This window comes from Orycteropus afer, unplaced genomic scaffold, assembly GCF_000298275.1.
Source record: "Orycteropus afer afer isolate SDZICR_OR568_19922 unplaced genomic scaffold, OryAfe1.0 scaffold00097, whole genome shotgun sequence".
NCBI classification, from domain to species: domain Eukaryota; kingdom Metazoa; phylum Chordata; class Mammalia; order Tubulidentata; family Orycteropodidae; genus Orycteropus; species Orycteropus afer.
This window is the reverse complement of record NW_006921684.1, coordinates 9,370,170-9,384,052: the sequence shown is the minus strand read 5'-3', so window position 1 is coordinate 9,384,052 and position 13,883 is coordinate 9,370,170. Positions and strand designations below refer to the sequence as shown.

The following is a 13,883-nucleotide window of genomic DNA, read 5'->3' as shown; positions in this document are numbered from 1 at the left end:
GCCTTACAGTAGTAGGCCTTGGGTTACTGCTGGTAATCCTGTCTTCCCCTCGTGGGATTAGAGAAGGTCAGAACATGTGGCCTCCTTGCCGTTTTAGCAGTGAGGCACTTACTTCAGGCCCAAAATTTACATTTCAGGAGATGAAAAAAAAAACCTCAGTAATTGAGATACTCTTATTTCATACAATTAAAAAAATAAAAATTAAGGCAAAAATAATCTCTGAAGAAAATATCAAAATTTTAAATAAAGATAGAATCAGGAACAAGCTCTGCTGAGTCATATTGAAGACTGAGGTAGAGGGAGAATTCAGTGATACAGATCCTGACCCTTCCTGGTCCCGGGAAGAAGGGAAGGCCTGAAGAATGAGGCTTACCTGACCATCTATTTACAATTACAATCTGCATCTTTAGTTCCTAGAAATAAAAAAGACTTCTGAAGCACAGAGAGTGAAAGATTAATGTCTTCATTATTTTGGGGCACTTTATTTTCCAATTAAAAAAAAAAGAAGCAACAATTAAAACAGAAAAACAGTGCAATATATTCTATCAGCTATTTAAATAATAAAGGTCCACTCTTACCTGGAATGTGTGAATAGTTCTTGCCCATGCATGTTTTATGCGACAAAACTGCATCAGTTTCCCAAAATCCACAGTTACTTCCAAGCCAGCACCATTATTAATGGTCAAAGATCTCTTTTTTCCAAATGTTACATCAGTGTTATCCTATCACCAAAATAAAGAGGAAGGAACTGTTTTCTACATCTTTAAATATGCCCACAAGTGACTCCATTTTCAGTCTGAACATAAAATGCAACACCTTTATAAGTAAGATACTATGTATATTCATTACAGTGGTTAAGGATTTCAAAAGACTAACAAAATCTGTACTTGAGTGCAAACTGTGAATATATCCACACCCAAATATGTTAATAAAAACAAATAAAAGTTTTAGTTCTTGAAAGCTAAGCTTAAATGCAACTCTCTAAAGGACATCTATATTTTCTTTATTTTAAAGTCTATAAATTTCATTTTTATACTGACTACATAAGTCTCTAGGAGCTCTGGTGGCTTAGTGCCTAAGACGTTTGACTGCTAACCAGAAGGCTGGCGGTTCAAACCCACCAGCCACTCCTCGGAGGGAAGTTTGGGCAATCTACTTCCGTAGAGATACCACCTTGGAAACCCAAGGAGGGGCCACTATGAGTCAAATCTGATGGCAGTGCATTGCGTTTGCATTATATAAGTCTTATACTCTTTGCAGAGAGTACTTTTCTTCACTTACAGCTCATCAGGAAGATTATGAGTTTAGGAGGCTGTCTATACGATGAGGACAAACACAAGGTGATCACTTCTTTAGTTTCTATATTTAAGCAGCAACCAAGGAGATGAAGGCTTATAAAATATAATAAGCATCTCATCTGGGCCTTGCTTTTTGTTACTCAAGCACTTCAATCTTATTAAAAGTATGTTTCTTCACAAACTCTTCCAAAAATTTAAGAGGAACACTTTTTTAATTCATTTTAGGAGGCCAGCATTATTCTCATACCAAAACCAGGTAAGACATACCAATATTGCTCATGAACATAGAAACAAAAACCCTTAATAAAATATTATGGAACAACAATGTCTGCTCTGAAATTAGTTTCTGAATCAATCCTAGGGCTATACATACATACATACATATATATATATACACATACACACCTCTAATAAGACAAAAAAATTATTATTTTCTGTTATCACTTACTCCTGTTATGTAAAATATTTCTCCATTGCATAGTCGAATGTCACTTTCAAAGTTAGACTTATTTTTATGTTTAGCAGAATCATGAGGAATACCACCAAAGTCTTCACCACTGGCCTCTTGTGCATTATTCTGCTGACTTTCAGAAGTACTTTCAAGGACTAAATCAGAGAGATACGCATTCCTGGTACAACAAATTTTATCACCAACTCCAAATACAAGTCTATTCTGATGGTCTCTGGGTGAGAAAATGAGGATATGGCATCAGAGTTTGGAAAATCTCAGTCTCATTTTGTTTAAGCATTAGCTCCCACTCAGATAGACCCAATTCTCAAAATAATTTCCACATTCTCTTTCCTTTGTTTGCATTCTCCAAAAGTCAGCAAGAAATCATGCTCCTACAGCAGTCATCTGATTACTTAAACACATTCAATGACACTTCCCAACTGTCATGGACCGAATTGTGTCCCCCCAAAAATATGTTGGAGCTCCGGTGGCTTAGTGCCTAAGGTATTTGACTGCTAACCAGAAGGCTGGTGGTTCAAACCCACCAGCCACTCCTTGGAAGGGAGGTTGGGCAATCTATTTCTGTAGTGATACTGCCTTGGAAACCCTAGAAGGGGTCACTATGAATTATGAGTTGTTATGGCACATAACAACAACAACAACAAAAAAAATATGTATTGTAAATCCTAGCCTCTATGCGGGAGCTCTGGTAGCATAGTGGCTAAGACACCTGCCTGCTAACCAGACGGCTGGCGGTTCAAACCCACCAGCCACTCCTCGGAAGGAAGGTTGGGCAATCCTACTTCCGTAGTGATACTGCCTCGGAAACCCAAGGAGGGATCGCTATGAGTCAGGGCTGACTTGATGGCACATAACAACAACAACAACATCAGAATAATAGCAGCAAGTATTGACTAAATGTTGGCAATATGCCAGTTACTATGATAAGGGCTTTAGGTATGTATATAGTTTAATTTTATCTTTACCATAACTCTATAAGGGAAAAATTCTGTATAAATATTATTTACCATGTGTGGAAGTTGAGCTTTGAAAGATGGAATTACCTGCTGAAGATCAGTTATTGGGACCCAAATTTTATGGTCTTAAACCCCATACATTTAACCCATGACTTGACACAGTTTTGTGTGTTTTCTCTCCACAGACAGGGAGCTTCTCTTGTATTTTGCACATCTCTGGGTCTTCTAAGGAGCTCTGGTGGCGTAGTGCCTAAGGTATTTGCTAACCAGAAGGCTGGGAGTTCAAACGCACCAGCCACTCCTCAGAAAAAGACTGGGCAATCTAATTCTGTAAAGATTTACCACCCCGGAAGCCCAAAAGGGGGTCGCTATGAGTCGGAATCAACTCAGTGGCAGTGAGTCTGGTGTTTGGTTTGGTATGGGTCTTCTGCACTTAACAAATAGTAAACCAAAAAAACCCACTGCCATCAAGTCAGTTCCGTCTCAGTGATCCCTGTTGGGCTTCCAAGGCTGTAAATCTTTATGAAAGTAGATCACTTCATCTTCCTTCAGCGGAGCAGCTCGTGGGTTTGAACCACTGACCTTTCTGGTTAGCAGCCAAATACCTTACCCACTATGTCACCAGAGTTCCTTTAGCAAACAGTAGCTATTAGTAAATACCAGGGAAATTAATAACTTTTTGTTGTGTATAAACTAAGTGGCTATTCACCCTGTTTTTCTGATGGATGCTCACAAAGGCACTTTCTACTAGCATCCTGCTGCTAAGGTTCCTGGAAGCATCATACACATATTACAATTTGAAAAACTCTCCTGAACTCCCCAAGCTCATCTTGGAGAAGCTAGAGCTTGCCATTTTAGAAAACACAAAGATTTTATTCTTTAATTTTCTTACTACACTGATAACCAAAAAGTCAATTTTTCTACAGATTCATATTCTATTTAAGTAATGAGATACTTAAACTTCACAAATGAGAGGAAAAAAGTTTCTAAATACGTAGCTACTGAATCCAAACCAAATTCACTGCCATTGAGTCGATTCTGACTCACAGTGATCCTTTAAGACAAAACAGAACTGCCCCATAGGATTTTCAAGGCTGTAAATCTTTACAGAAGCAGACTGCCACATCTTTCTCCCATGGAGTGGCTGGTGGGTTTGAACTGCCAACCTTTTGGTTAGCAGCTGAATATGTTATCCATTATACCACGAGAGCTTCTTTACATGGCTACAGCTGACAAATTTCAAATAAAACGAAAAAACAGCAAAGCAAGGAGGGACTGCCATCAAAGTTCCAGTACTCACTTGATTAAGTGGCCTGCGTAGTGCTTGGAACAGCAGTGGTTGATTAGATCACAGTCTTGCCTGAAACATGTGAGAATGTAAGGTCACTTGAATGGTATCTGCTATGCCTTTCTTTATGTCATCAACAATTATGATACATATGATTCTACAAAAAGTTTTCAGGCTTTCCTCCAAAAAAAAGTATTCTGCAATTTTTAACATAAATTCTTGTTCCAGTCAGATTTCCAGTGAGTTTCCAAATATAATATGTGGTAGAGAAAGCCCAGTTTAGAAAATGTTCTCTGCTATGTGTAATAAAGAAACTCACCAAAATAAGAGAGTTAACACTGATGAACTAGGACAGTCTCACATCCAATTAGAATCTACATTAAAAAGTTACAAGATGTAAAAACTAGATTAAAAACTTTAAGTCATTGTTAATGCTTTACCTCCTAAATGCAATAAACTGTGATATTTTTTCATCTTTTAGGTCCTCTTCTTTGAGTAAAGTTCCAACCACAGAATATAAATCTGATAATTCAAGATAAAAAAAAGTTGAGACAGAAAGTCACCAAAGTACAACACTGTTTCTACGGAGAACCTAATTCAGAACTTCTGCCAAGGGGCCCAGGAAAACATCTTACCAAATGGATGCAAGCTCCCATAGGAATATCAAATTCCTTCCCTATATTAACGAAAATAATAGGAATGAGAATTAAAAGAAGGGGTCCAGATACCCCACCCTCAACAGAGAGGTCAGTCCCTGGCCAGAGGGCAGCTCCTAATTTATTTATATTCACTTCATATTCACTTCCTGATGGTTTCAAAATGCTGGATTTAAGGAAAGAGCAAGAGAAAAAATGTGTAACATAATTACTAATGTAAAACTTTGTTTTAAGTCAATGTGGCACTGGTGGAATTGAATTATAATTTGAGGATACATATATTTGGTAGCGTAGTGCCTAAGGCACTTGACTGCTAACCAGAAGGCTGGCGGTTCAAACCCCCCAGCCACTCCTTGGAAGGAAGATGGGGCAATCTACTTCCGTAGTGATACTGCGTCGGAAACCCAAGGAGGAGTCGCTATGAGTCGGGTCCTACTTGACAGCACATAACAACAACAACAACAGCATACTTTACATATGCTACCTAACCTAATTTAATCTTCACAATACCTGTATGAGATAGGTGTTATTTTTTTTATCCAGGGTTGACAGCTGTCAAGTACCCCAGATCTCCCATGCATGATTAAGGAACTAAAAGGTTAACTCTAGCACACAACAGGGGCATCCCTTCTAATGGTGCTCATGCCCTACCAGGTAAATAGTTTAACTACCTCCAGTTGCCATCAAGTTGCCTCTGACTCATGGCAACCCCACATATATCAGACAACTGTGCTCCACAGGGTTTCCAATGACTTATTTGACAGAAGTAGATCACGAGGCTTTTCTTCCACGACACTTCAGGGTGTACTTGAGCTCCAGCTTTTGGATGAGCAACTAAGCTCTTTAGTGTTTGCACCACCCAGGGACTCCAAATAGTTACCACTATAACTGTCACCACTGATCACATCTATATCACACATGTGAAAGCTAAGGCTTATGGAAGTAAAAGTCATTGTCCAAATGGGACAAAGTGGCTTGCTTTTCTCTTCTATAGCCAGATGATTGACAATGATGATATCATCGTTTAACTTTTCCTATCTGGTTGGAGCACTGAAAAGCAGGCTTCCTCTAGTCTCTCTAGAGGAAACAAAATAGCAAACATTTCTCATGAGAAAGAAAATATAAAAATCTGGGCAAGAATATTCCAGTCTTTTGCGGCTTTTCCTAGCAGCAGATGAAATGTGGGTGACGGAAAAGCTGCAGCCTTGTGATGTCCTGCTCTGGGAAGGCTAAATGAATTGTTCTCTGGGCTCTTCATTTTCCAGAAGAAGGAAAGATTATTGCATGGGAAACCGCTAACACACAGTCCATTCCCACCCAGGCCCTGCCAGAGCATGAATTTTCAAAGGCTGCTTGCACATTTTTTTTCATTTTACACACATGGAATCATGATGTTCTGCATCTTGCTTTACCTCACTCTGTCAACATCTCACAAAGCTTTTCTGATAAATACATAAACTATACTTCATTGATTCTAAGATACTGTTCAGTTTAACATCGCTAAAATTCTACCCAAGCCATGAATCCTGCCTTAGATCTATGCAGTTTTCCATAATTGTAATTTACTCAATAACTTCCTTGGTTATTAACAAAAAAAGTATTATATGCCTTTCTAACCCAAACCAAAACCCAATGCCATAGAGTCGATTCTGATCATAATGACAATGTAGGACACAGTAGAACTGCCCCATAGGGTTGGTTTCCAAGACTGTAAATCTTTGTAGAAACAGACTGCCTCATCTTTCAGCTGGTGGGTCTGAAGTGCCCACCATTTGGTCAGCAATTGCTGAGTGTTTAAATGTCTCTCTCTCTAAGGGATATCTATCTATACAATTATCTTAAAGAAGAGGCAGCTTTTCCAGCAAAATTTTTAATTAAGATAGAAAAACAGCAACACTTAAGTGTGGTCTCCTTTCTGAAGTGAACAACATGGCTACTAACTGAAAGGTCCATAGTTCAAATCCACCACTGACTCCCTGGGAGAAAGATATATTAGTCTGTTTCTGTAAAGATTACAGCCTTGGAAAACCTAAAGGGCAGGTCCACTCTGTCCTATACAGATGCTAAGAGTTGGAATTTGACTCGACGATAGTGGGTATGTTTTTTGGGTTTTTCAGTCATTAAAGTAAAGAGGGAGTGCCAGAAATAAAACTATAAAAATATTTTGTTGTTGTTGTTAGGTGTCATCAAGTGGATTCCAGCTAACAGTAACCCAATGTACAACAGAATGAAACATCACCTAATCCTGTACCCATCCTCACAACTATTGCCATCCTTGGGCCCATCATTGTAGCCACTGTGTCAATCCATCTCATTAAGGGTCTTCCCCTTTTTCACTGACCTCTACTTTACCAAGCATGATATCCTTCTTGAGAACTGGTCCCTTCTGATAACATGACCAAGTATGAAAGATAAGTCTGCCCATTCTTGCTTCTAAGGAGCATTTCAGCTGCACTTCCTCCAAGACAGATTTGGTAGATCTTCTAGGAGTCTATGATGCATTTATTATTCTTCACCAATACTGCAATTCAAGTGCATCATTTCTTCTGTGGTCTTCCTTCTTCAATGTCCAGCTTTCACATGGATATGAGGCGACTGAAAATACTATGGCTTGGGTCAGGAGCACCTTAGTCTTCAACAGCTTTACTTTAAGAGGTCTTTTGCAGCAGATTTGCTGCAAAAGATATGTTTGATTTCTTGACTGCTGCTTCCATGGGTGCTGATTGTGGATCCAGGTAAAATGAAATCCTTGACAACTTCAACCTTTTCTCTGTTTATCATGATGTTGCTTATTTGTCCAGTTGTGAGGATTTTTGTTTTCTTTATGATGAGATGTAATCTATATAGAAGGCTGTAGTCTTTGTTCTTTATCAGTAAGTGCTTCAAATTTTCTTCACTTTCAGCAAGCAAGGTTGTGTCATTTGCCACAGTAGGTTGTCAAATGAGTCTTCCTCTAATTCTGATGAAAAAGATCCAATTTTCTTCATATAGTCCAACTTCCTGGATTATTTGCTCAGCAGATTCAATAAGTATGGTTATAGGACACAACCCTGACACACACCGTTTCTGATTTAAAACCTCACTGGATACCCTTGTTCTGTTTGAATAATTGCCTCTTGGTCTATGTACAGGTTTTTCATGAGCACGATTAAATGTTCTAGAATTCTCATTCTTCACAATGTTATCATAATTTGTTATGATCCACCCAGTCAAAAGCCTTTGCAGTAAATAAAACATAAGTAAACGTCTTTCTGATATCTTTGCTTTCAGCCAAGTTTCACCTGGCATCAGCAATGACATCCCTCATTCCATGCCATCTTTTGAATCCAGCCTGAATTTCTGGCAGTTCCCTACGGATGTACTGCTGCAACCATTTTTGAATTATCTGCAGCAAAATTTTACTTGCATGTGAAATTAATGATATAATTTCCACACTCTATCAGATTACCTTTCTTTAGCATGGGCACCAATATGGATCTCTTCCAGTCAGGTGACCAGGTAGCTGTCTTCCAAATTTTTTGCATAAATTAGTGAGTGCCTCCAGCACTGCATTCTTTTGTTGAAACATCACAGTGGGTAGTCCATTAATTCCTGAAGCCTTGTTTTCACCAATTCCTTCAGAGTAGCTTGGATCTTCCTTCAACACCATTGGTTCCTGATTACATACTACCTCCTGAAATGACTGAACTTAACCAATTCTTTTTTGTACAGTGACTCTGTGTATTCCTTCCATCATCTTTTGACACTTCCTGCATCGTTCAATATTTTGCGCATAGAATGCTTCAACATCACAAGTTGAAGCTTGAATTTCTTCTTCCATTCTTTCAGCTTGAGAAATGCTGAACATCTTCTTCCCCTTTGATTTTCCAACTCCATGTCTTTGTATACTTCATTATTATACTTTACAGAGCCTCTCAAACAGCCCTTTGAAATGTCTTTTTAGCTCTTTTATGTTCTCACTTCTTCCATTTGCTTCGGATACTCTTGAAAGCATGTTTCTGACTCTTCTGACATCCTTTTGGTCTTCTCTTTCTTTTTTATCTTTCTTAATGACCTTTTGTTGTCTTCATGGATGATGTCCTTAATGTCACCCACAACTCCCCTGCCTTCAGCCACTGGTGTTCAATGCATCAAATCTATTCTTCAGATGGACTCTAAATTCAGGTGGGATATACTCAAGGTCATATTTTGGCTCTCATGCACTTGTTTTAATTTTTCTTCAGCTTCACCTTAAACTTGCACATGAGCAAATGATGGTCTGATCCATAGTTGGCCCCTAGCTTTATTCTAATGATATTGAGGTTCTCCACTGCCTTTTCACAGATGCACTCATTTTGATTCCTGTGTGTTAGGTCCACGTGTATAGCTGCCTTTTATGCCGTTGAAAAAAGGTATTTGCAATGAGTAAGTCATTGGTCTTGCAAAATTCTATTATGCAATCTCCAATATCATTTCTGTCATCAAGGCCATATTTTCCAACTACCAATGCTTCTTCTTTGTTTCCAATTTTTGTATTCCAATTACCAGCAATTATCAATACTTCTTGATTGCATTTTTGGTCAATTTCAGAGTGCAGATGTTGCTAAAAATCTTCAATTTGTTCATTTTTGTCTTTACTGGTTGGTGCATCAAATTGAATAATAGTATTAACTGGTCTTCCTTGTAGGCGTATGGATATTATTCTATCACTGACAGCATTATACTTCAGGATAGATCATGAAATGTTCTTTTGAATGATGAATATGATATTATTCCTTTGTCATTCCTGACCTAGTAGACCATATGATTGCCTGATTCAAAATGGCCAATACCAGTCCATCTCAGCTCACTAATACCTAGGATACTGATCTTTATGCATTTCATTTCATTTTGACAGCTTCCAGTTTTCCTAGATTCATACTCTGTACACTCCACATTCAATTATTAATGGATGTTTGCAGCTATTTCTTCTCATTTTGAGTGGTGCCACATCAGTAATTGAAGGTCCTGAAAGCTTTACTCCATCCACATCATAAAGGTTGACTCTACTTTGAGGAGGCAGCTCTTCTCCAGTTTTATTTTGAGTGCCTTCCAACCTGAGGGGCTCATCTTCTGGCACTATCTCAGACAATGTTTCCCTGCTATTCATAAAGTTTTCATTGGCCATTTTTTGTTTCCCTTCCCCAGAAGTGGACCTGACTGTCCTTCCCAGTCTGCTTTACCGATACTTGTCTACCATGGGTGACCCTACTGGTATTTGAATACTGGTGCCATACCTTCCAGCATCACAGCAACATGCAAGCCACCACAGAACAGCAAACTGACAGACAAGGCAGAAAATATTTTAGGTATATATAAATGAAGTGCAAAGAAAGGGAGGTACCTAACCACCTAAGTCTCTTTTGTTAATCTGTAATAAACCAATTGCCATCAAGGTGATTAAAACCCATGGTGGAGCCATGCATATCAGAATAGAATTGTGCTGCACAGCGTTTCAGCAAAGAGGCTGGTGGGTTTAAACCACTGACCTTTCAGTTAGCAGCAGAGTGGTTAACCACAGTATCACCAGTTCCCCAGTCTGTACTACTTTTGAGTAAATCATTGCAGTATTAAAAAAAAAGTCTGTTGACTGAATATATAATACAAATAAAGATCAACAGAGATTGAATCCATTTAAACAAATTCATATGTAACAGGTAATTTAATAACATCAAGTAATCACAAAAGAAACTATTTATATACAGCCTCATAACTGATGAAACATCATTGTTCCACAAGGCAGTGCAAAAAGGGCATGGAGGCAGCATCTTCTGACCTCCTCTAACCTCACAAGGTGGAGAGAGAATCACTGTGGTAGTTAACGTTATGTGTTAACTTGGCTGGGCCTGGTTTTGAGTGGCTGGGCAGCTGGATGTAGTCATTCCCCATGTGAGATTTGTAATCAACTCCATGGTGGAATCTACTGTGAGCAGCTGTAAGGATGCCTTAGGGATGTGGTCTACTTCCAGCATATAAGTAGAAGTGTTGAGAAAGGTCTCAGAGCTTTTTGGCACACTTGGACCCTGCATGTAGCTGAGTCTTCCTTTAGCAGCCTGCCATATTTCTTGGTGATCTTGGGACTGTCTCTGAAGTTGAACTAGTGGCCTGCCATGTAGGTTGGTAATCTTGACGCTGTGCCATTTTGTTTGTCGACCTTGGATTTGTCAGCCTCAGTAGCCAGCATCTGCCTGGGTTAAGAGAAATCTCTAGCTGCAGTGGGCCAGGAACAAAAGGCAGAACTGAAGCCCAAGGTCAAGGGGCCTTCACCCAGCCCTTAGGGCCGGCACTTTGAACTTGGACTTCTAGTCTCCTAAACTGTAAGAAAATAAATCCCTGTTTGTTAAATCCACCCATTTGTGGTATTTTCTGTTAGGGTGGCACTAGAAAGCCAAAACAATCACCATCAACAGCCCACAGCTTATTCCTATGAGGCCAGACATGCCACCACCCTCCAGTTTTTTTCGCCAATTCTGACACCAGTCGTCCTTCCCAAGGCACTCACTACTTCTCTGTTGGGTTCAGTAATTTGTAGCAAAGGTCACACAGAACTCACAGATAGTATTCACAATTTTGGGGTTTATTAGGGAAGTAACAAGCTACAATTCAGGTTCAGAAATGCTCAGGATGCAATTCTTTGATAAGAATAGTCTCCCCTCTGTCATGCCCTCTGGCATGCCTCCCTGGCCTTTGGCCTCTTGACCTGACCTCTGCCTTGCTCAAGTAAGTGTTACAAAGCTCTTTTAGCTCTGCCAATAGTTGCATCTAGGTGCACCCCACTCTGCCAGCAAGCCTCCTGCCAAAAGCACTCAGCTTTCTCGCTCCATGGGCCAGCAAGCCCACAGCTCTATCTCATGCCTCGATTCCTCATCCAGTCATCTATGCCGGCCATCTCCGTGAAGGAGGTCCAGACAGGGATCTCAGGTCCAAGGATGTGCTCCACTCCACCTGTGGCTCTTCTCTCGATAGTAGTGAGATTCCCCCTTCTCAAAACCAAAACCAGCTCAGTGCTGTCGAGTCAGATCTGACTCATAGCGACCCCTCTCCTTGGGTTTCTGAGGTGGTATCACTATGGAAGTAAATGGCCCAATCTTTCCTTCCGAGAGTGGCTGTAAGCCTAGCTGAATGACAAAACTAACCAATCCCCACACTAGGGTTCCATACACTTTATTTGCATGGTCCCACCACCACAAGGGTGCCATGTACCTTATTTACATTGCTCACAAGACAACCAATCCCCTAGGTAGACCTCAAGCATCTGACATTTGCATAGTTCTACCCAGTTATTGGGTGGAGTCACAAAGACCATGACTAGGAAAGCCAGACCAAGTAATTCCCTGTACCACAGCAGTGTCAATACAAGTTCCACTCTGTAAGTGGTTAAGTGACGTGAAAAGGGAGAAGATTCATTGTGTCATTCTTACTACCCATAATTAGAAGCAATGCTTGTCCATTCTACAAAACATAACCACAGTAAAGCTCATTTTCCACTAAAATGAGCAAAAGAAAAGTGGTAAGACTATGTTGTTGTTATGTGCCGTCGAGTCGGACCCAACTCATAGCGACCCCCTCCTTGGGTTTCCAAGGCTGTATCACTGCGGAAGTATATTGCCCCATCTTCCGTCCGAGGAGTGGCTGGTGGGTTTGAACTGCCAGCCTTCTGGTTAGCAGTCAAGTACCTTAGGCACTATGCTACCAGAGCTCCCAGTAAGACTGTAAGACTGTTAAAGGTGGAAAAATTGCAGAACTCAGAAAAACAGGGCAACACTTTGATAGCCATAAGTTCTGTTTCACAAATGTACTCAAAAAACATGTATTTGTGAAACCCCTGAGACTACGGCCTCTAGTCACCCTTCAGACCTGGAACTGAACTCACTCTCATGGCTTCCAGTCAAACAACAGACAGGCCTATACGGCGAATATTTATACCAGGTAGGTACACTCCTTAGAACAATCAACCATGGGATATCAGAAGGGCAGTATTTGCTCAGGGAGATAGCTCAGAGGCCAGGAATGCATAGGAAAGAAGGACACAGGAAAAAGGTAACCATAGGGATGAAGTGGGAAGAGAGCTATTACATTACAGGGATTGCAGTCAATGTCATGAAACCAAACGTGTATGAATTGTTGTATGGACAATGAATTTGCTCTGTAAACTTTCACCCAAATCACGGTTCTAAAAAAAATGTATTTTCTTTTCAAACTGCTATTTAAAAAAAACAAATTCAGCTAAGCTTTCTTCTGAATGTACTTGGATTAGTAAAGTATTGCTTATTTTAAATGAAATCATCTACATCTATTTATTCACTCAAGTATTTACTTAGCCCAACTACATGTCATTTACTTACAAAATTCTAGAGTAATCCGATTTTGAAGATTCATAAATTAGTTTATTTTCAGTGCCTTATTTTTTTATTAGCAGTATTTCTCTTTACTGTAAATAACATTGTAACTAGTCATTTAATATCTGTATAACAAAACTGAAACAACTGACCTTCTTATCTACATAGAACCTTATATACCTCTCTATAAGAGTTTATACTCACAAGAGTGATGATTTCTTTTAGATGACTGAGAACTCTGAGAACCAGCAACCTCTTCCGGAAGTCGGATGAAAATAAACGTCTTATCTTGAATTGCGATGGGGAGTGTTGGATTATCACATATATTCAGTTCTGCATCAAAATTTGGAAACTGGCGTTTTGAGATTCTTAAAGAAAGATAAAATACATTCACCAAGTACATTACTATTCAAAACTGTGTCTTCATATGTGATTAGAGCAAATGTCATCACAATAATTAAAATCTGTTAATAGATAATAAACAAGGAGAAAAGGCCACCTGAATACACATTATAAATAGTAAATGAGTTTTATAATAAGAATTAGCAAGACCATATGCTATGGAACTACATTTAGCAATCAGTCCCATACTCCTAGCAAATTAAGTTAGGAAAACATCAGAAAAAATTATCTTCAAAACTTGTAACGTTACAGACTACAAAGAAAAAAAAATAGTTGCTGTTGAGTTGATTCTGACTCATGGTAATTCCATGTGTGTCAGAGTAGAACTGTGCCCCAAATTAATGCATGATTTTGCAGAAGTAGATCACCAGGCCTCTCTTCCAAAATACCTCTGGGTAGACTAGAACTTTTCAGTTAGCAGTCGAGCACACTAATGATTTGCACAACACATTAT

General features: G+C 39.4%; 1 protein-coding gene across 1 annotated transcript in view; it reads right to left on the bottom strand.

The window, feature by feature from the left end:
• The window catches only part of HELB (DNA helicase B), a 36,477-nt gene that overhangs the window by 4,642 nt on the left and 17,952 nt on the right, over positions 1 to 13,883 (bottom strand). The window contains exons 7-11 of the mRNA XM_007942746.1: positions 13,232 to 13,395; positions 4,455 to 4,536; positions 4,027 to 4,086; positions 1,747 to 1,981; positions 579 to 722 (exon numbers count right to left, since the gene is read on the bottom strand). Of these exons, the coding sequence (XP_007940937.1) occupies positions 579 to 722; positions 1,747 to 1,981; positions 4,027 to 4,086; positions 4,455 to 4,536; positions 13,232 to 13,395 (685 nt within the window). The remainder of the gene's footprint in view (positions 1 to 578; positions 723 to 1,746; positions 1,982 to 4,026; positions 4,087 to 4,454; positions 4,537 to 13,231; positions 13,396 to 13,883) is intronic.